Here is a 22,904-nt window from a genome sequence, read left to right as displayed (position 1 = left end):
AAAAAAAAAAAAAAAATTCCCAAACGTTCATGATTCTTGTTATGAACCCTTTCAGGGACAGCGGTTACTACAGTGGACAGTTCATCATGTTATGTTAATTTGTACTGCAAAAATGTTAGCATCAATGGTGGAAAAACAAGATTAACTGCTCCTTGTTTGCATGTCAAACAAGATACTGAGTGCAGGCATACCCGAATGGAAATATCTCCTTCAAGTTTCTCCATTTCACCCAGCAGGGCAGAAATTAGCGAGGACTTCCCACAGCCAACATGGCCAACCACTGCCAGCAGGGAGCCGTGAGGCACCAACACGTTGATGCTTGAAAGAACAAAGTCAATAGAAATGACCTCTCTCTGCTTATGAACGAAAAGAAGACAAGCGTGTATGTAACTTGGCAAGACATACTCGTGCAACACAGGAGAATCCTCTTTGGCCCAGGCGAATTTCCCATCAACAACAGTGACTGAAAAATCTATCAAGCAAAACATGATGCAGACATATTTTGAGCGGCGACAAATTGGCGGATGACTCATAATTTCGCAAACATCAATAGCCTCTTCACACCCAAAGTCACCGGGTGAAAGTTACAAGCAGGAAATAGTGACTCGACACGCATGCGGACAACCTGCAATCTTCCACGAGTTGATGAGTTACAGTGACGATGCATATATTCGAAGGCATGACTCATCTGTGAAGTGCGCAGGCATGAAACGACGACACGTGTACTGTGTTTGCTCTTGCCTGACGCGGTGTTCTTTCTGTCCACTGAATTTGGATCCAGCTCATCATGACTCAAGAAACTCTGGATTCGCTTCAGGGAGACGCTTGTCTGCAATGCAGAATAAACACGGGTTCAGTGTAAACTGAAACTGGTGATCAAGGAAGTCTGGTTTTGTTTGTTTTTTTTGCTCTTATGACCTGAATTATGCAAAAATGACTTGTTTTAAATAACCACAAACACAAACAGAATTGCTCTCGCGCCCTAAGCGCCCCGCCGACGCAGGCAGAGAGACAAAGAGGCTAAGAGAAGCAAAAGGCCCACCTGTACGAGGCTGCTTATGACTTGAGGGAGCATGTTGAGAGGGAAACGCAGAATATTAAACAGAGAGAGTGACACAAAGGCCTTCTCCGCATCCAGGATGTTGTTCTCATCCACCGTCACATACACAGCAAATGTTGTCAGTGCAACCTGAGGACACATCAACAAATGGACTGGTGAGAAACAACAGTTTACTGTCGACAGAAACACAACTCTCACTCAAAATAATCTGATCTTCAACAGCTGGTGATCGATAATTATTTAAATAGGAAATACAGTGGTACCTTGACTTATGAAGATCTCTTCATACGAAATTTTCAAGTTATGAAACGCCTCAACAGGAAAATATTGCCTCTTGTTACAAAAGAAAATTCAAGATACGAAAGGTAAAAAAAAACAGTATGGTCTGCTACTCGCAGCTCCGAGTTTCCTGAACGCAACATACTTATAGCTGCTCTGCCATTGGCTATTACGGAGCATCACCCTGGCATCCCATTGGCTAAGAGGGACCTCTACCGTATGTGTCTGTGTGTGTAGAAAGATAAATAGATCGATGTGGCTATGCAGTGACCTCGTCATTCGCCACTCGGGCCATGAGGCGTTCCAATAGTTTGACAAAAATGTGAACCACCCAGAAAAAGTGTTCACCAGTCGGGCGATCGCTCACTATGCTGTTTGCCTTGGACAATATCGAAGTATTGTTAAAAGCCGACAAAAGCAGACGTCCTTTGCTCAGTTCTTTACAAAACAGCAGGCAAAAAACACTTCTGAAAGAGAATATGAACTAAAGAGGGCAAAAAAACAATGAGGATGCAGTTAAAAGTTAAATGACCATTTCTTTTCTTGACTCTATTCTTTGTTTTTCATTGTGCACAACTCTCATTTATTGTGCAATAATATAATTGTAACATGTATCTGTTACATATTTTGATGCATTTTTATGCTTTAGAAAACATTTAGGTCTGAATTTTATGAGGGGGCGGGGGGCTTGGAACGGATTAGGGCATTTACATGGAAAACGCGCCTCTACACGATTTTCTACATTGCTTGTGTTGAGTAGGGTAACGGCTCTGTATGGCCTGAACTGGTCCCCATTCAATCGCAGGGCACATACTGAATAAATAAGACAACTATTCACACTCTCATTTGCACCAATGGAAACTTTCGAGTGTTCAAATGCACTTAACATGCATGTTTCTGGTAAACGAGAGGAAGGAAGAGGCAAGATTTGAACTCAGAACTTAACGACTGTGACGCGAACAACATACTTCTCCCCTGAGCTGCCCTGAGTAAATATTAACTTATTTAAAACATTGCGGGACTGCAAAAAGAGTTGAGTTGTTAGATAACGTGCCTGTTTGTTTATACAAATGAACGCAAGACCTGTTTTGATGTCCTTTTGTTTGAAAGATCTACTCAAACAGATGGTGTCTGGATGAAGATGAACTGTTAAAACAGAATACGAGCCGGACGTCTATCAAACACAGGATTGCACTTTTTCGAATTTAAGTCTTTTACTTCGGGATTTCATTGAGTTTATGGTTAAATCTGTGGTTGGGAATTATTCTCATTATTTTCAAGTTAACCCTTTCATGCACCCCGTAACCTGATGGATGGATAACATGATAAGCTGTCCACTGTAGTAACCACTGTCCCTGAAAGGGTTAAATATGAAATTTCAAGCCATGAGGCGATAGTTTTCCAAATTATTGTTTGAGTATCAAATCATTTTTATGTATTCATTTCGGTGTCAAAATTAAGCTATCTGGTCATGTTGCAAAGTGCAATATACAGTGGTACCTCTACTTAACAACGTCTCTTCAAATGAAATTTTCACGTTACGAAATGCCTCAACAGGAAAATATTGCCTCTTGTTACGAAAGAAAATTCAAGACACGAAAGGTAAAAATACAGTTTGGGCTGCTACTCACAGCTCCGAGTTTCCTGAATGCAACATGAACTAAAGAGGGCAAAAAACGATGATGATGCAGTTAAAAGTTAAATGACCATCATTTTTATTCTTTACTCTTTGTTTTTGACATTTTATGCTTGACCAAACATTTATGTCTGAATTTTGGGGGTCTTAGAATGGATTAGGGCAGGGGTCGGGAACCTTTTTGACTAAGAAAGCCATAAAAGCAAAACTATTTTAAAAGTGATTTCAACAAACTGTCAGTATAATAAGCCTCTGAATGTATTTTTTAAAATAATTTTGTGATAATACACACCATTAATGTGAATGGTTTTCCGTTCCTCAGGATTGCTAAAAATCCAGCAAAACTATCGGAATGAAAGTCATCTTGCCGGGTCCATGCGCGAAGTTACTGCTGGCTAGCTTGCACACTGCTCAGTAGCTTGCACGCTTCCTTTCGGCTGTCTCTCGCACAGTGTTTTGATGCGAACGTAGCATGGGGCGTGTCAAAGTGCCGCTCTGCATTCGACCGTTTCATCGATGGTATTTTGTCTTTGCAAATCAGACACACCGCAGAACCCGTTCTCTCCACAAAGGCGAATCCTTCTGTCCATTCGTCCTGAAGTCTACCAAACTCATCATCTTTTTTTCTTTTCGCCATCTTATTCGCTAAAGATTAGCTTTGAGCTAATGGCCGAGCGGGTTGATTCAAAAGGGGGCGTATCCCTGTTTCCACAGCAACAGCAACGTTGGCCAGTATCATCCAATCAAAATGGCTCCTGGAGCCAACTGCCGCCCAAACAGTAAATAAGCAGTAAAGAAATTGATCGATGGATGCATGAATAAACGAACGAGAATATTTGTTTTTTTATCTGCGAGCCAAATGCAATCATCAAAAGAGCCATATATGGCTTGCAAGCCATAGGTTCCCGACCCCTGGATTAGGGCATTAACGTGGAAACGCGTCTCTACTTCCAAAATGTTCTACTCAAGAAATTTCTTCCAGAACACATTAATTTCATAAGTAGAGGTACCACTGTACAGTATTTATTTGGCGTGTTCAAGTATAAGTTCAGTTTGAAGGACTCTGATTTTACGTTCAACAAGTCTGTCAACAAAGCAATTTTAATTGAGTCATGTGCCAATTAGCTCAGTGTTTCAGCAAGCCTCAGAAAAAGAACAGCTTACAACCTCTAAAGAAAAAGCATACCAAAAAAGGCGCACTGGTCCAAGCCATGGTCGACAATGCTCCCAAATAGGCCGCCTTCTTAAGCACATTGAGCTCCTTCTGCCGGATGGCCAACACCTTTTCCTTGAAGGAGTTCTCCCACGCGTACAGCTTCAGCACTTTGATGCCGTTAAGGATCTCATTCATGAGTTTAATACGGCTATCTTTGTGCTGCATCTGCTCCACCTGGGAGACAAATACAAATGCAAAATGAGCCTGCGAAAATATGATCAGAAAACGACTAGATGCTAATTGATGAAATTTTTTTTGTGTGTATTGTGGATGATAAACACGTGGTGATAATTCAATATGTCCGTGTAAGGATGCGTTAAGAAAAGTACAACAGCAGAATTACATGTCAAAAAGTTAGAAAATAACTGCCGGTCAATACCTGGTAGGCACGATTCTTCACGGCTATAACAGCATTGAATGGAATTAGCAGGATCATCACAGCGACTCCAGCCAGAACTGAGGGGCCCAGATTCTGGAAGCAAAGTCACTTAGAATAAATCACACAAGCAACATAAGCATTGGCGCAAACAAAGTGATATTGTATTTATATTCAAATACTTGATACAGCTATGCACAATTATCACGTTCTCCAGTTTTACTATTGATGTTTGAGGATACCTTTTGTATTATTTAAATAACTACTGCCATTGGCGGGTGACCAGTTCCGGGTGTATAGACCATCCGGCCCAAAAACAGCTAGGATAAGTGCCAGCACGCCTGCGGCTATAGTGACACTTTGCAATTTTGTTAATTTTTAATTTAATACAAATGAATCCTAAATTCAGAGTGAGTTGTTTTTGTTTTATTTTGGAATTGCTGAGTGACTGTTGAGCATTTTGTCAGAAATAAATAATCTGTCAATGTTTTAATAGAAATGCTATGTATCAGAAGCACTTGTGGTCTCAATTACTTAGTATCGGTGGGTAGTCAACAGTTGAGTACTGGACCTGCTATCGCTCTGGAAAAAAAGGGATATCGAACGTCCCGATTTAAAAATAAATCAATCAAAATTAATTGATCAGAGCAATCAATATTATTAATGGATGGATTGATGGGTAGATTTTAATAAAAACAAAACAACACTGTAAAGATACTGCACAAACCACACTATTTCTTCAAGTACCTGCCAGAGAAAGTATAGTGCAAGCATAATCTGAAGAGGGGCAGACCACAGCATGTTGAGGAAGGTGGTGAGGTCCATGAACCTCTGAGCATCCACGGACATCAAGTTAACCACCTCTCCCACCGTAGATGAGCGTTTGGCAGCGTTCGTTATCACCAACGACTGCAGATGACAGACAAAGACAAAAAAATAAATTTAAAAAAAATGCATTGTCACAAAAATTCCTGCACAAATCGAAGACATAGTAAATGTGTGAGTATTTACCTTTCGGTAGATAGCCCCAATGAGAGCTGTGCGTACATGCATACCAGTGACAAAACAATACTGAAAGTGTTGGTGGAGGATGAGCGTTTGCAAAAAAGCTGTGAAGAACATGAGGAAGGCCAGCGAGTAACCCCACCAGTCAGGGACACCTTTTTGCTTCGTAAAGGATATCAACATTCTGTAAGAAAGGCAAATATGTATACTCAACAAAATGGAGGTTTTCCTGAACACTGATTTTAACTCATGTGAAGCGCTGAGTTGCATTTTATGTAAGAAAAGAGCTGTGCAGAAACAGTTTGATTGATTGATTGACTGAAAACTCCAAGGATTCAAAGTACACCGCATGACTTTCAAATAAATTGGCAATGAATCTGTCATGATCCGGTTCTTGTGTCAGCAGGCGGCAGACGAGGGCTTTCCCTTCAGTGTGCACACCTGCTGCCAATCATCGTTAGTCACGTATTGAAGGACTGACAAGATGGCTGCTGCTTGTCGGATTATTGACCTTGTTGCTGCTGGTGCTCAAGTGTTGTTCTTCTAGATCTCTCGATCTCGTCATAGTCGTTCTTGTTCCCTTACTTCCATGCTTTTTTTGGTGGTGATTCTGTTTCAGACTTTGTCGGTTTCGCGTTTTTGAGAATAAAAATTTTTTGTTTTCGCATTTTGTCCGTGTCAGCATTTCTGGGATACTAAACATTATTCTGTTTGTTGTTGAACCTGACAGAATCATTCAACATACTTAACCGGTATTTTCTTTTTCAAAGAGAAGCAGAGCCGCTTGTGATTTTTTCTTTTAACCCTTTTAACGTTGCCTCTTAATCTTAAATAAGGTTAGCCCACAAAAAGTGAGTGTGGGAATATTGTGTTGTGAGTCACAAATATTGCAATTTTAAAAAGATTGTTGGGAAATTGAGATCCTGCTTGAAATTGGACAGCACTGGAGCATTAGCAGAGTACAAGGTTCCCCTGTCCTTCAAGTAGGTTCGGGGCCAAGCCATGCCAAAAATAAAAATCTGTTCGTGATTAACACCTGCCCCCCGCCCAGGTAATACTTTTATTGCTTTGGCCTGAGCGCAAAAATAGCAAATAGAACGAAAAGCCTGCAAATAGATGACTTTTCAAATACAAAATTACAAAGGTCCGAGGATTCACTTGAAGGTCAATTCTATTCACCTGAGCAGCTGAGGGTTAACAAACGTGATGATATCCTGCAGAAGCTTGTAAGCTGAACCAATCAGGAAGTAAGGTCCAAAGGCTTTGATGAGCGAACATAAAAACGATGGCTGGCGGGGTACAACTTTGCGAGTAGACAGCAGCACTTCAGCCTCTTCTGGGCTAGTTCCGCTTTCCCCTCCTATGTGGTTGCTGGTGGATGGTGGAGGCTTGGAGTAGACAACGTCATTGGATGGATTCTGTTTACTGGAAAGAGTACATTGTTCATTGGAAATAGCAGCTGGTAAAAGTAAGGGTTACATTTCGGGACTTGACGCATGTTTGATCTGCGTTTTGTCCCGTTTTGCCACGTTTGTTACGGGTGTCAAAGCAAGCTTAGGGTTATGCTAGCCGTTTTGTTGCATTCATTCAGTGTGTCGCGGTACTGACAATTTACAAGACGGTCTCGGGAGGTCGTATAAAGCCGGCTTGAGTAGGGGAGCTTTTTTTTCAAGCCAGCTGAGGCCACAAACGTGCCCCAAAGGACTCCTTCGAGAGCCTTGACAAGACATCAAAAACATGTCAGACCTTAATGAGAATGTTAGAAAAACATGACAAGCTGGGAGAGAATATACTGGCATCTGTGGTTAACTGCAGGCCGAGTTGTAGTTCACCAATGAGCGTCCAGACCTCAACAGATACTGTGACACGGTCTGACAAAAAAAAATACCTGTAGGCAAAATCCCACAGTGCACTACATTTTGGGCACAGGGAAGATAAACTGAGCATTATTGGAGTCAGTATCCATTTCAGAGCTCGATGATATCTCCATGACAACTGCAGGACAAGCGTGATGAAATCCAGCTACCCACCCAACAGGTTTGATGACCGCAACTTAAATGCTTTCTAAAGCAGTGAAACTCATAGCAGATTTGCAACACAAAGAAAGGAAGCAACTGGATGGAGGCCAGAGTGTGAGAATACAATAATGACAACGTGTAACCTGATACCATGAAGTTGTCCACTGTAGTAACAGCTGTCCCTGAAAGGGTTAAGCTTCACATAAGTCACACAAAAGTACTTTTCAGTCACTTTCAAGATTCTGTATCATGCTGAAGATTTTAAAATGCACTTGTAGGTATGAATTGACAGTATTCGTGTTTTTAATGTGAATTTTACATGATTCAACCCTTTCAGGGACAGCGGTTACGACAGTGGACAGCTTATCATGTTATCAGGTTACAATGTGGAAGAAAGGGTTAATTTGTATGCTGATCTTGATTTAAAAAATTGGAATATTGCTGATCTCAGGCAAAATAGCTTTGTTTTGTCTTTTTATCTGCAACATTATTTTTGCTAATCACTTAACGGAGACATATCGTCACGCTAATAACAAAATTGCCGAATTCTTTTTTTTTTTGCCAAAATCTGATTTTGATTGGCTCTTTGAGGGGACATCTGCATTGGACGACTGAGAGTCATTTCCTGCAAAAAAACGACTTTGGTTAAAAAAAAAACAAAAAAAAAAACAAAGAGCCAGAGAGTTATCTTATTCATGTGACAATAGGTATTTTCTTTACAATTTAAAACAGCTTTTGGGGGGGCTTAATAAAAAAAACATGACCACAACTGTACAACGCCTCCTTTTCTCTCTTTGTAGTTGGAGTTTGGCACAGATAAAAAAATTAATCTTTTAAGATTTAAAAAAAAATCCTTGCGTGTTTGTACCGGACCTTTGTGGAGAAGGCAACCTCCTGGATATTTGGCAACAAAGGTTATGACTGCTGTATATTCCGTTTTGTTGCACCTTGTCGTACAATGACAATACAGCTATTCTGATTCTCATTCTTTTGAATCACACCCAGCTTACACATTCAAAGAATGCGTGTGCCTAGAGTATGATTATGGAGTAGAAACTCCTTGTTTAACAAGTTGGATAAAGGGCAGACTATCACCTCAATAATTTGGGAATAGTTTGAGTTAACTCATCTAGAATGCCTGGCAATTGTAAGTATCTGTCCATCCTCTGGAATATTATAGTGAAAACCTGGAACAGCATGCCTGAAAAATTGCTCTAGGAGAGGCCAGCACTAATTGCTCTGAAATGACCCGGAATCAAGGAAATGCAGAGTGGAAAGAAGTTTGTCACAAGTGTTATAGCATGACTTGTGATTGGCTCCAGTAAGACCATGAATCATTCAGAATCTCCAAATTTACATTGCTTAACTTCCATCCATCCATCCATCCATCCATCCATCCATCCATCCATCCATCCATCCATTTTCCAATTCGCTTATCCTCACAAGGGCCGCTGGCGTGCGAGAGCCTATCCCAGCTGTCTTCGGGCAGTATGCGGGTGCACCCTGAAATGGTTGTCACAAGGCACATACAGACGAACAATCATCTGCGCTCACACTCACACCTAGGGACAATTTAGAGTGTTCCATTAACCTGCCATACATGTTTTTGGAATGTGGGAGGAAACCGCAGTACCCAGAAAAGACCCACGCAGGCATTGGGAGAACATCCAAACTCCACACAGGAAGGCCAGAGCCGGAATGGAACCCTGAACGTGTGCATTGTGGCGTGCTAAACCAGTCGACCACCATGCCGCCCATTGCTTAAATTAATTTAAAAAAAAAAAAAAAAAAAGTGGATACACAAGTACCTCCAAATATTTGGTGAATTTGGAAAGTACCTCAAAATATTTGGTGAATTTGGAAAGTACCTCTTGGCTTTGGCTTGCTCCTTTTCCCACTCTATGAGGAGTTTTGGCACCAGCACCTTGGAGCTGTCACGCAGGTTCAGAGACCAGAGGTCCTTGGCCTCAAGGGGCAGTTTGTATCCTTTCACGGCCATACTGTGAAAAGAAGAACAGAATTTGGTGTGAGAAAAATTCAGCCACTTATTTCTACCGTATCTTTACATTTTTCTTTCATTGTAACACACAAATTACAGCGGATCGCCCCCCCCCCCCCCCGGCTTATTTTGTTCGGAGCTACTTCTCCTAATGCTTAAATCGAGTTTCCTGGAACTCACTAATCACCATTTCTGTACTCCAGGCTCAGATTTCATTGGAAATTGGATTGATATAATGTCCAATACAAAGGGAGACTGGAAACAAAGAAGCTACAATGCTTGGACAAGTGAAATCCCAACTAACGTCATTACTTCGGAGAAACAAAAATAAAATAAAGAATTAAATAAATGATATATATATGATGTGTGTGTGTGTGTGTGTGTGTATACTGTTTCTTGTCATATTATGCAACATTGGGTGTTTGTTAACATTCGGATTAAACAGTAGAGACCAACCTTGTGAACCACCAAAACGTCATGGTTGATAGAAAACCAGCTGTGGATTCAGGGCATACATTCTGGGCAGAAAAAAAAAAAAAAAAACGGAAACAAGGGAGTGAAATAACCACAAACGTTTTGTTTTTTATTTTGTCTGTATTTTTTTGGTGTTTTGTTTTGTTTGGGTTTTTTTAACAAAGAGCATATAAATCACTGAAGTAAAAGACTTTGAACATTTAACCCGACCGGAGCCGGAATCCAACCCTGCACCTCTGCATGGTGAGGCGGACGTGCTAATCAGTCGAGTACTGTGCCGTCTCTATCCTAACATATTTTATAGTAACCCTTACATGCACCCTGTAACCTGACAACAAGATCAGCTGTCCACTGTAGTAAACGCTGCCCCTGAAAGGGTTAAATCGATGCTGAATAAGTTGTATTCTGCATCTGTGATTTTTTTTTTTACCCTGCCTTTCGCCCAAACTCAACTGATAGCCCAGCCATGATGTTTGGTATCATCAACATCATCACTAATTTCTTTCCTGATTGACTTGGGGAAATCACATAATTGCACCTGATTTACTGCCCAGTATAGTTTAGCCTCAACTATACATGGCTTTGGTCACCTCAATTTGTGGGGGTGGGGGGGATCATTTTCAACTTCAGAATACTATTGCTGGAATCTGCTTGCATCAGTATGAAAGACGGATGTAACAAACAACATTGGGGTGGGGAGGCTGGAGGGTGGGAGGGTTGAGAAAGGTCTTCTGTTCTTCATTTGTGCATGTGGCTGTTTTCTACAATAGCGGAACAGATGTCTTCAAGAGGAGATTTAGGGCAACAAGAAAACCAAAAGTTGCATCAAAGTGAAGACTGTGGAGTATAATATCATCCAACACAGTAAGGTAACATTTGCACGTGCGCTTATTTTTTTTTTTTTCACTTACTACTACTATGTATGTGGGGTGTATCTTCATATCTTGTTCCGGAATGCTAAAGTGTTTGTTAGAACGGTTGCATTTTTTTTTTCCCCAATAAATTTTTCTCACGGCTAACTAGAGAACTACACACTACCACACAAGACATCTGGAACGTATTCAGTCACTAATGGGTTCCACATTTTGTTATGTTAGTAATTATCAAAACTGAAGAAATTACTTTTTATGTCAAAATTCTGTAAACAAATTTGTCTTTTAATGTTTATTAACCCTTTCGGGTTACAGCGGTTACTACAGTGGACAGCTTACCATAATATCAGGTTGTAGATTGCATGAATGGGTTAAGTAAAAATCAATAAATAAATCACATGTGCAGAATTATTTGCTTCTTTTGCGCAATGCCTTGTTGATGCAGCCCCAAGTCTTTCGGAATTTAAGCCTGGTGAACTTATTTTTGGGCAGTTTCACCCATTCCACTGAGCAGCACCTCTCAACCTATAAGGTTGGACGGGGCATGTTGTTGCAGAGCCATTTTTAGATCTCTCCAGAGATGCTCAATCACATTAAAGTCTGGGGTTCTGGCATGGCCGCCCAATGACAGTCAGAGCTCTCCTGAAGCAGCTGCTTTGATATCTAGGCTGTATGCTTGAGTCTGATTGCTCGGTAACCGCCAGCGTTTGTGTGTGAGACTCGTTCTACCAAGCAAAAAAAAAAAAAGAAAAATCATTTTCATACCATTCTGGGCCTTGAATGTTTTAGACCTTCAAGACAATCATGTTCTAACATGCAGAGCACGGGTAGATTTCAAAGTAGACGATGCGGGATGACTCACGGGGTCTGTGTCAACGCTGGAAAAGAGCGGCGGTTTCTCATTGAAGCAGCACAGGATCAGCTCCAAGACCACCAAGCCAAAGTAGAAGTAGAAAGTGGTGAAGCGCAGCTTGTCGGTGACTTCAACCTGAGATTTGAAGAAAAGGATAGAAGCACAATGACAGATGTAAGGATGAGTCAGGTCAGGAAATGCCTTTGTCAAGGGGGCTCCGGTAGAGCGGTTTCCAAGGTCTTTTATTCACAGCTAACAATGCTGCCCTTTCAATCACAAGAGATCTAACAACCATTAACGTGACTCCAAATATTTAATGACACTTGGTTACAAATTACCTCGCGTATTATCACCTGAAAGGCTGTCACTAAAGCAATTAATGGCATTCTTAAAGGCGCAAACAACAGGCTGGCACATGAATTACTCTCATTTCCTTTCAGGGAAAAGAAGTACAATTTGTTGAATGCAAGCTTTTTTAGTCTAAGATTTACTTCAAAAACACTTGTGTAACCCGGACTATGACATAAGGCAATGGGAAGTACACATAATCAATTGAAAGATCGTAGGTTCATTCAGAAGTTAAAAAATGTATGTATACATAAACATAATCTATGTTGTTTAAGAGAGTGGCGTCGTTAAAAGTGGTTAAACAGAACCGACTATTGCCGTGGCCCTAGCGAATTAGGGCACAGAATACTAATTAGGTGTCAGCGAATGAGAGGTACCGTTTTTCACCTCCGTGACGTCAAGAGCTTGCAGCGCAACCTATCTCGCTCTCTTTTCTGACGGGGCCTGAACGCGAACGGACGTGTTCTTCGGTTATTGTTAGAGAGGTGTTTCGGGAGAACGAGAGAGTCATTCTACGCAACCTTGATCACTGTTCCTGGCTAACGTAGCTGTTAGCTTTCCGCACCGCCGGGATTTTGCCGACCGTATAACGACATCAAAGTCTCACTCAACGTCCTTCTGGCCGGGTCTTTTTTTTTTTCCGGAGTTCTGACTGAGGACAACGCTGGGATTAGCGTGCCTCCAGTGGAGTGGATTCCATTACGGTGCCCTGACTTCGGAAAGTGTTGCAGAAGGGGTACAGTGGTGGTGGCGAGCCAACCTAAGAATATATATTGTATTTGACAAACCTTTTTGTTATTACTAGTATTGTTGATGTTTAGAGGAATTTGCTTTGTACATCAAGAGCTGACAAGAACATTTTGTGTTTAGTTATTTAATTCAGATTGAAAAAAAAAGAAAAGACAAACTCACACCGGTGTTGAGAAAGGTGATCACCGATTATTTTTCTTTTAAAGGAAAGACCAATTAAGAGGTTGAGACTAAGTTGGATTTCTTTACTTTTTTCACAGTGTTTTCATGACAATTTTGCTGTTATGTATTTTTGGTTGATATAAAAAGATTACTGTTTCTTTCTACAATTGTTGTCTGGTTTCTTTGCCCATGCTACCCCTCCCTCAATGTCAGCATCATTGGCTCCAGTGAATCGAATCTAGCATACCCTCACTGGTCCAAAGAGAGCCCCATTGTCCATACCGGAGTGCTTCATCACCTCCAACTATTATAAAACAGACGCAAGCCCTTGTTACACTTGCATGCTATGATTCTTGGCAGTGTCTTTGACCAATACATGTACGGTATCTTTTCTATTGTGGTACTGGGCTGGGACGATATACTGTATGCTCTGGCAACTCACTTAAAAGTTTTCCCTCCTTGGTAGTTAGCCAAATAAAGAAGCATGAGTGATTTTTCAAAAATACCCCAAAATTTTGTGGTGTCAGCCTTGACTATTTTTAGAATTAATTATTCTATTGATGAATCCATTGATTAATAGAATAATCAGATAAAATATATATATATATATATATATATATATATACACACACACACACACACACACACACACACACACACACATAGATATTTTACATTAAAATGTCCTCTACTACAATTTTTTTCCTGATTACTGTCTATTGAACGATTATTATTGCTTATTTGGTGCCGATTGATGATTAAACAAAACCAAATAATCAACAACAAAGCAAAATCACATGTCAAGGAGTGATGTACTCAGCAGCATTTTTGAAACCGAGAGCTACTTTTTGGGTACCGATGGACGCAAGGGGCGACAACTTTGGGCTTCATGTTCATTTTACTTGTCAATTACAGGTTATCCATACTGTGATTGCAAATAATTATTCATGTAATAGATTATACTGATTTTTAATGTTTCCATCAATTGATTATGTTCCAATTACGGGTTTGTTTTTCAAAGCAAAAGCCGATATTTGCAAATGTCTATTTATTTTGAGAGGTGGAAATCAGATAATTTAGACAATTACCGTATTTTCCACACTAAAAGGCGCACTGGATTATGAGGCGCACCTTCAATGAATGGCCTATTTTGTAATTTTTTTCATACATTGGGCGCGCCGCATTACCGGACGCAAGGATTTTAAGGTTTGCTGTGAGCTTTTAAGAAAATGGAAGGCTTTTAGGTGCACCTTTCAGTGTGGAAAATACGGTAGTAGCTAAAAAAACAGCAAGCGATAAACACATTTTCAGAATAGTTGTCTGTTAATTTGATGATCGATTGTCGATGAATCGATTAATTCTCTAATAAGGACTAAGGATGCTTTGTAGTAGTTGTGATACAGTGTATGCAGATATAGACTCTGTCCATTCACATGGATGGTCAAAATAGAGCTTTCTTTTAAACTCACAGTCATGTTGTCGTTATGAGTACACATTATGTTCAATGCTGTTCTGTTAAGATTGCATACACACTCATGTATGCTTCTTAGGCCTTCTTGCCTGCCCGAGGTATTATTTGCAATAAATTGCTGCTCTGTCGGTGTGCTGTGCAGCACGAGAGGTGCGATAAGTACTCTAGAAACAACAAGCCTAGTATTCCCTCTTCCCTCTCCGCTTAGCTGTGGCCTGGGCTGACCCGTGTCAAACATCCACTAAGCTCCTAGCCAAGGCGAAAAAACAAAGTTGAGTTTTTGTTATTCTTGTGATACTATGTCGGAACTGGGAAATTTCACTGGTCCAGTCCAACGCCCCCAAACTACGAGAATACCTTCCACATCAGACAGTTGGCCAGCAGAGCAATCTAAGATGGCCTGGGTGAAAGTGGTTATTTTTTTCAGGGCACTAAAATTGAAGCTGTTACAAAAAAATCATTATTGTTATTATTTCTATAGTTATTATTAACCCTTTCAGGGACAGCGGTTACGACAGTGGACAGCTGATCATGTTATCAGGTTACAGGGTATATGAAAGGGTTAATATAATATATATTAGGATAGAGGCGGCACAGTACTCGACCGATTAGCACGTCCGCCTCACAGTGCAGAGGTGCAGGGTTGGATTCCGGCTCCAGTTGTCCTGTGAGGCGTTCGCATGTTCTCCCTGTGCCTGCGTGGGTTTTCTCCGGGTACTCCGGTTTCCTCCCATATTCCAAAAAACATGTAGGGCAGGTTCATGGAACACTCTAAATCAGGGGTCACCAACTTAATAAATCATTAAGTATTAAAAATAACACATTGTAATATTAAATGTAAATAGTACTGATGTTATTTCAGACGTGTATCAATTTGGTAGCCCATCACACAATCAGTACACATGAAGTAGCTCTCACTCTCAAAAAGGTTGGTGACCCCTGCTCTAAATTGTCCCTCGGTGTAATTGTGAATGCGAAGGAATGGTTGTCCGTCTGTGTGTCCTGCAATGGGCCGGCAGCCAGTTCGGGGTGGACTCCGCCTACTGCTCAAACACAGCTGGGAAAGGCTCCAGTCATAACGGCCCTCCAAGAGAAATCGTAACTACGATGTGGCCCACGACAAAAATTAGTTTGACGCCCCTGCGCTAGAAGGAATATAATACATCGTTATTTAGACAGAGCCCCAGCTGCGGTTGTGTTCCACATCCACTATATGGAGCCACGCTAAAGGGAAAACAATGAAATACAAGACAGCTTTACTTATATAGAGCCTTCACAACCGCTGCAGCTGGAACAAAACACTTTCCACTAACATTTAAAATACCACGTCCAAGAAATTTGAACATTGATCTATTTATAAGGCACATCGGATTGTAACGTGCACTGGCAGCTTTTGAGACAATTTCATGTTTTTAGGTGCGCCTTATAGTGCGGAAAAACGGTACATAAGAGTGTCGATATTTGAGGGAAGAACATGTCAGAACATTGCCTTACTCGTGTTCATTATATGCATGGCAGACAGATGAGGTACAAATTCGAAACTGCCCTTATTTACACTGTGTATCTCTGCCCTTATTTACACTGTGTGTGATCTCTCGCTTTATTGAGGGACCAAATATAACTATTTGGCAGTTGCAGTTGCTTATTCATGCTTCTGATTGACTAAACAGCAATTTAGAGGCGGCAAATTTGTACCGACAAAGATTTCTCTGACCCAAGCCATTACTTGGCAAGCCACTCTTTTCACACGGAGCACTAAACTGATACCATCAGGATGTGCCCAAATTTAGAACAGACATCAGCCGACTTAACAGCATGTGATATGTTTGTATTTTTTTTTTTTTATGTTCCTTTTGAATGGTTGTTATTCATTTTAATTGCTTCACCAGAGAACAATAGCAGCTGTTGCATTAAAGTTCCAGTGGGAATCTGGACGTTAACTTAAAATTATGACTTTATCGCCTAAAAACTTGTCTCAACTTGTCTTTTTTTGCCCTAATATTTCTTTATTAATTAGTATTCATCTCAGTTTAGAACTTCCTAATGTCCTGCACTAGCTCATTTGGCTTTTTGGAAAATCTACATGTGTGTGCCTGCCTCAAACAGTTTAATTGGCTCCAAAGCACTACTGTACATATTTTCACTGCATGATATTGTTCACAAAGCCTGAATATGGTGTGACCCACAAGTGACACAGAGGTTGAAATGATGAGGACATGGAATTTTGGGATAAGAATGTATGTGGGTGGTGAAGTACTGAGATGAGAGCCGTGACTGAGGTCAAAGGCATAATTCTCACCTTGCTGGATGCTTGGAGGATCTTGGAGCGGAAAGGCACAATGGCACACAGCACAGACAGGAACCAGAAGATGAAGAGAACCCCTGAGGACTGAACCCCACGTAACCTCTCAAACTGGATCAAAAATGTGGCCAGGAGCTGAGAGAGAAAGGCAGGAGAATATAACATTGTGGGAGCAGAAAGGAATCGTGTGGGAGGAGGGGAGGCTGACTTGAGTTCAGCTGAGACAGAGCATTTGAGGGCATGTGAGGTAAACCACTGCTGCCTGCTCCTGTCACTTAACGCACTGACTGACTGGGTTAGATGCGCTGCTCGGGCTGTTTTTTTTTCTTCTTTTTTTTTTTTTTCCATAATTTTTGTATGACCTACTATGACAGCTTTCGACAAGTTCATTTTGGGTAAACAGCCTGATCCGGCTTTTTTTTTGGATCCGGGTGTGGTTTTACTCAAAATCGCTGATCAATGTCATATTAGCTAAAAAACACTGGCATACTTATGAGAGGAAATCATGACAGTTTACAGCAAACAAAAAATAACAGACTAATAGTGGAAGAATTTCAGCTATTCAGGTCATGGTTTTCCACTGAAGGGTTAGTTAAAGGCACTGTAACTTGGCAGGACTGCATATAAAATGATACTGTTTTCGATAAAAGGAGGACACTTAGGAACCAATTACAGAATATCAAACAACAATTGCATTGAGGCAGTAAATTCCTGCACTCTCAGACATTTGTAGCCAAAAACATGAGTTTAAAACACTGTAATATGTCATGTTAAGAGATAGTCATTGAAAAAAAACATAATCTTATTTTCACTTTAACAGAAATGTTTATGTACAAAACGATACATATTCTTTCTAAATTTCCTACAGAGCCAATGTTTTATTATTGATTCGAATAATTTTTAATTATTCTTGACATGACTCAGTTCCAACTATAATGTTTCACTCAGCATTTGATCAGGGTATACCGGAAGTCATTTGTTCATTAACTGTATCTACACTTTCTGATAGTCAAATGCAACAAGAGAAAATTATGTATTCACGTATGGGTGCTTTTAAATGTTATGAAGCTGAAAGCTTTTTTTTTTGTTTGTTTGGTTTTTTTTTTTTGTACAGATGGAGTTAGTGTGACACGCACACACCCATAGACACTTCTCTTCCTCTGCGCCACAGCTCTGCTGCGGGCAGAGACAGAGCGGTGGGTTTGTCTTCGAAGCTTGTCGGGAGAGAGAAACAAGCCAAGAGATGCTCCTAAATAAGTCTGCCTTGCCTGGTATAAAGAAGCCTAATCACTAAACTGCATCGTCAAAGGGTTGAGTGCGACAGACAGGTTAGCGATTGTGACACTTCTAAACGACATAACTTAAAATAGAAGTTACCATACATATTATAATACCTTATTTTCCATATATAATGCGCTTCGGAGTATCGGGCGCACCTTCAATGAATGGCCACTGTTTTCATATATAGGGCGCACCGCATTATACTGCGCATAGGTTAGAAGCTACCATAGTGGCTGTGGTTGCGTTACGCATCCACTAGATGGAGCTACGCTAAGGGAATACAATACAATACAATCCAGCTTTATTTATATAGAGCTTTCACAACCGCTGCAGCTGTTACAAAGCGCTTTACAGATCATTTAAAATACTAAGTCCAAGAAATCAGAATATTGATCCAGATATAAGGCCCATGAGATTATAAGATGCACTGTCATCTTTTGAGAAAATTGAATGCTTTTAGGTGCGCCTTGTAATGCGGAAAATACGGTACAGGAAAATCAAATTTTATAAAGCGTCCTGCAAGTTGATATATATTGCGTTTAAAGTTAACATTCAATTAGCATGAATGTCATGTCTATAATGCTTGCATTTTCTAATTTTATGCTACAAGCCCACTCAGAGTTGCAGTACAAAAAAACTGACATGATAAAAAGTTTTTAAGATGAACAAATACACAGTGAAATGTGCAATATAGGAATTATCAAATAAAGTTTGTTCAAAAAAGAGTGGAAAAATACAGAATTTTGAGTTGATTTTGCGAGTGTTACAAATAGGAATTGGCATTGATTTGGTGGAATGCTCCATATAAATAAAACAACACATTGATGTATGTATATTTCTAAATTAATTTGAGAAAAATCTGATGCACGCTCTTTTTTGTTCTCAATACATTGGCTCTGGACACGGCAGACACTTAAAACCAAAGATTTGGACTCAGGTGCCAAAAAATTTCATTCGTGTCAAGTAGTTCACTCAAATGTGTTTTGTGCACGGGTTTTTGTACAATGTACTCCCTCACTGACTCATCTGACATTGATCTATTCATTGAATCCTCTTCATCTGTCTTTGTTTGTCCAAAATGTGTTTGCGTAGTTTGCTTTGATTCCACGGCAACTGAGTTCTCAATAAACGTGTCTTACTAGAAAATATCTTTCGAAAACGAGTTTCGTGAGCACTCACGTGGATGTGTTTCAATGAGCAGACTGCGGTGTTTTCTTACCATGGTCATGCCGAGCACAAGCGGGGTGATAAAGAAAATAGGCGGCTGACTGATTCCCTGCTGCGTTTCATGGAACGTGTAGAAGAGATCTGCCCAGCAAACAACCCATAACAGGAAGCCAAACACCTGACAGCGGTGGCCAGCGTAAGGGGAGAAAAGAGACAAAAATAACAGAAATGATTACAGCAGGAAAAGAGAAAGGGTGAGGTTTTTTTTGTTTTTTTTAACTGATGCGACAGTTAAAGAGTGTCTGGATTTATCCTGTAACAAGGACTGCCATTACAATGTTACTCGAAAGTGGGTAGCTTTTCAGAGCTTTGAATTAGTCAGGATGAGTAAACAATGGCAAACAACAAACAAAATGAATTGTTGTTTTTTTTTCTGTTTGTTGCTGCCACATGTATTATAGTCAGTCGGCTTACACCGCAGTGATGCACGAGAACACTGTAAAAATGATAGTTGACAGCGTTCCTTGCAGCCGATGCTTTAAAGACCGTCGGTGGCTGCATGGGGAGCATGAAGCGAGATCATGTTCCCACAGATGAGGCCACAGATCGCTTGATTGTAAAGGACGATTGTACGTCAGAGTCTCCCAACACAACTGTTGAGATGCCCTGATGGCAGGACTGGTAAGTAGGATATTGATGAAATCTTGTAGCCCTTCCTATCCTATGGGGCATTTCGGGTGTCTCACCGTTTTGAATCGGTTCTTCATGGACATCATGATGTAGCCTCTGTTGTTCTTCTTTAGGTAAAAAAGGTAGATAGGGGAGACAGCCCATAGGTAAATGCAGGGCAGCCACGATAAGACAGTGAGCTGGAAACACACAGGGAGGTCGGGCTGATCCGTGTGAAGCGTCTGATTGGCTACCTGCAGAAACGGGCAAAAAAAAAGAACAAGATGGCAGATCATGGCCCAGCAAATCTTCTCTCACACGATAGCACAGTTACACCAACATTAGACATTGATATGGCTATATCAATTTGAAGAATTAAATCTCAAAGAATTTTTTGGGAAAGTTTTCTAAATTAGTAGGCAAATTACATTTAGTTTGTTAAATACTTGCAAATAATTTGGGATTCATCAATCATTAAGAGTATAATTGGAATGTTTCTGAATGAATCCCACATGAAAAAAAAAATGCATTGCTGTCCCAACGCGATTTTGATTCTTTGATTTAATTTTTGTTCAAAAAAAAAAAAACTGTCATAATTTCAAGGTTTTTCCAATCATGCTACTGGTTGAAGATTTCAAAATAATTCTGCCTGACATTTGCATTCGCTATTTAGCAAAATAAGAGATCAATATCAAAAGCAAAATAATTTGGCATGCAATGTATTCCAAAATTCGAGACAGCTTATTGGGCTTCTCTGAATCTGAAATGAATCAAGACGATTAAAAAAAAAAAAATCATAATAATAACAATAATAGCACATTGTTCAAACATATTTGCGTGAAACTCACATTTTCTAACAATAACAATGGAAGCAAACATCCGGAGGGAAAGGAAAACTCCAAATGAATCGTAGTGAGTCCTGGTTATCGTGGATCCCTCCAAACATACAGACGGGCCCACCCACAGACAGAACTAAGATAAACACAGCTGGCGGTCACCACTCACTTTCCATATATCACCGCTGCCATCGACTCAGGCATGAATGGACTGATAGGTTATCATTCCAGCCAGTGGGTATTGAGTTTCTTTTTCTCACATTATCATGTTTTTTTTTCTTCTTCTTTACAGATAGTACAACACCGACAAAAAAAAAAAGCATGAGTAGAATTAGCCCAGTGTGTATAGTACGACTACATTGGTCCTGCTTCGAGAACTGCGCTTCATAAGGATACTGCAGTAGAATCTCTTTCACTAGTTAAGTAAACGTATTGTTACACGTGTTCTTTTTTGTTTTTTTTTTAATAATTCCTCCACGGACCACGACTCATTATGAACAAGGATGAAAGCTTCCTCTGCTGCAGTTTTCATTTTCACTGTTCTATAGTTGAAATTCTTTCACAGCATCAATTGTAAGAAGCAGAGTGTCGAAGCTACAAATCACCTTATTGTATTTTCCACACTGTAAGGTGGCACCTAAGGGCATTTAATTTTCTCAAAAGCCGACAGTGCGCCTCATAATCAGATGCTTCTATAAGGATCAATATTCTGATTTCCTGGACGTAGTATTTCAAATGTTCTGGAAAGTGCTTTGTTACAGTTCGAAAGACTCTATTTAGCTGCAACAGAATGATCAGATGTCAGTAACATGTAGGAGACTGGACTGTCTCAGAAGTGTTTGTTATTTATTCCTTTGTTGTGTACTGTATTCACAAATGAGAAAATCACAAAATAAATTCTGTATTGGGGCTATAGAATTTATTTTGTGATTTCCTCGCTTGATTTTCTGTTTTGATGCATTATTTTCAATTTCCGTAGTTTCATTGAAGTTAATTTACGTTTTTCGAGGCGGTCATGAACGTCTCTCGAGTCGAACGGAAGAAGAGAAGGCACGGAGACGGACAAAGACGTACCTGTATTTGTTGAGACTGTGAAAACCATTGATAAAGTGTGCGTTTTAAAAAAAAAAAAAAACAAAACCACAGCTCTCCTTTTTTTCGGAGCTGCAACAAAAACTTATTTAATAAAGCAGCGACACAGTTCACTGAACCAACAGCAAGTTATAACATTGTAAGCATGTCTCCAGGAAGGAGCCATCTTGGGGTCGACATATTACCGTAATGACCATACACAAGGCGCGCCGGATTTTAAGGCGCGCCGTGAGCTTTTAAGAAAATGGAAGACTTTTCGGTGCGCCTTATAGTGCGGAAAATACGGTAAACACAAATGGACAGGTTAAGATTTTTTTTAGGCATATCTCTGTCTCAAAAACAGTATGCTTTTCCACCTATACCTGTGACTGAGGCCTTTTAAAGCATTTTAAAATCCATTTTCTGTTGTTTTTTCTTGCACTGTACTTTTACTCTTTTAACGTTCTTTGAGTATTTTTAGAAAGCAACTTTATATTCTTTCATTAAATGTTGTATTTGTAATTGTATAAAGCACACTCAGTTACCTTGTGAAATGTGCTATATACTGTAAAAAAAAAAAGCTCTCTCGTCTTGCTGAGCTTGTGTGACACAATTTCACAAAGACGACAAAAAAAAAAAAAATGCACGAGATGAAAAAATTTCCCACCAAACCCTTCACAGTTCTGCATTTTGCTTCTTCCCTTTCAGTTTCAATTCTGCTTCAAACGCGCAACAGTGTGTAAGAGGAAAAAAAAAACTTCTTCCAGCATATCCAGCTGTGTCCATATAACTCCCTCTCAAATACAACTACCCATAAAGGGTCTAGGTAGGGCAACTCCAACACCTTTCACAAACAAATACAGAGTTCTCCCGAAACCTGATCTGCACAAGTTGGCTGGTCTACGATACACCTTGCTTCAGTTTATTTATGGCCTCTAATATATAAAATAAGATAAAAAAAACTTTATTTGTCTCACAATAGAGAAATTCCCAATTTACAGCAGCAAAATTATGAAAGGGAGAAGTAGAAGAACAAAAAGTACATCAATAAATATAAAT

General features: G+C 40.0%; 1 protein-coding gene across 2 annotated transcripts in view; it reads right to left on the bottom strand.

Moving 5' to 3' along the window:
* abcc3 (ATP-binding cassette, sub-family C (CFTR/MRP), member 3) overlaps positions 1-22,904 on the bottom strand; it is a 58,089-nt gene that overhangs the window by 26,430 nt on the left and 8,755 nt on the right. Inside the window, exons 2-16 of one of the 2 annotated variants that reach the window (XM_019884893.1) lie at positions 20,016-20,192; positions 19,322-19,447; positions 16,819-16,956; positions 11,798-11,923; positions 10,046-10,107; positions 9,459-9,590; positions 6,752-6,997; positions 5,579-5,756; positions 5,315-5,476; positions 4,571-4,663; positions 4,162-4,365; positions 1,043-1,189; positions 742-829; positions 406-472; positions 192-318 (exon numbers count right to left, since the gene is read on the bottom strand). In XM_019884893.1, the coding sequence (XP_019740452.1) occupies positions 192-318; positions 406-472; positions 742-829; positions 1,043-1,189; positions 4,162-4,365; positions 4,571-4,663; positions 5,315-5,476; positions 5,579-5,756; positions 6,752-6,997; positions 9,459-9,590; positions 10,046-10,107; positions 11,798-11,923; positions 16,819-16,956; positions 19,322-19,447; positions 20,016-20,192 (2,073 nt within the window). Of the gene's footprint in view, positions 1-173; positions 319-405; positions 830-1,042; positions 1,190-4,161; positions 4,366-4,570; positions 4,664-5,314; positions 5,477-5,578; positions 5,757-6,751; positions 6,998-9,458; positions 9,591-10,045; positions 10,108-11,797; positions 11,924-16,818; positions 16,957-19,321; positions 19,448-20,015; positions 20,193-22,904 lie in introns of those variants that run through there. The other variant, XR_002170014.1, reaches the window with a different exon arrangement.

Source organism: Hippocampus comes, unplaced genomic scaffold (assembly GCF_001891065.2).
Source record: "Hippocampus comes isolate QL1 unplaced genomic scaffold, H_comes_QL1_v1.1 scaffold120, whole genome shotgun sequence".
Taxonomy (NCBI): Eukaryota; Metazoa; Chordata; class Actinopteri; order Syngnathiformes; family Syngnathidae; genus Hippocampus; species Hippocampus comes.
The sequence above is the reverse complement of the archived record's forward strand: the minus strand, read 5'-3'. Positions and strand labels throughout refer to the sequence as shown.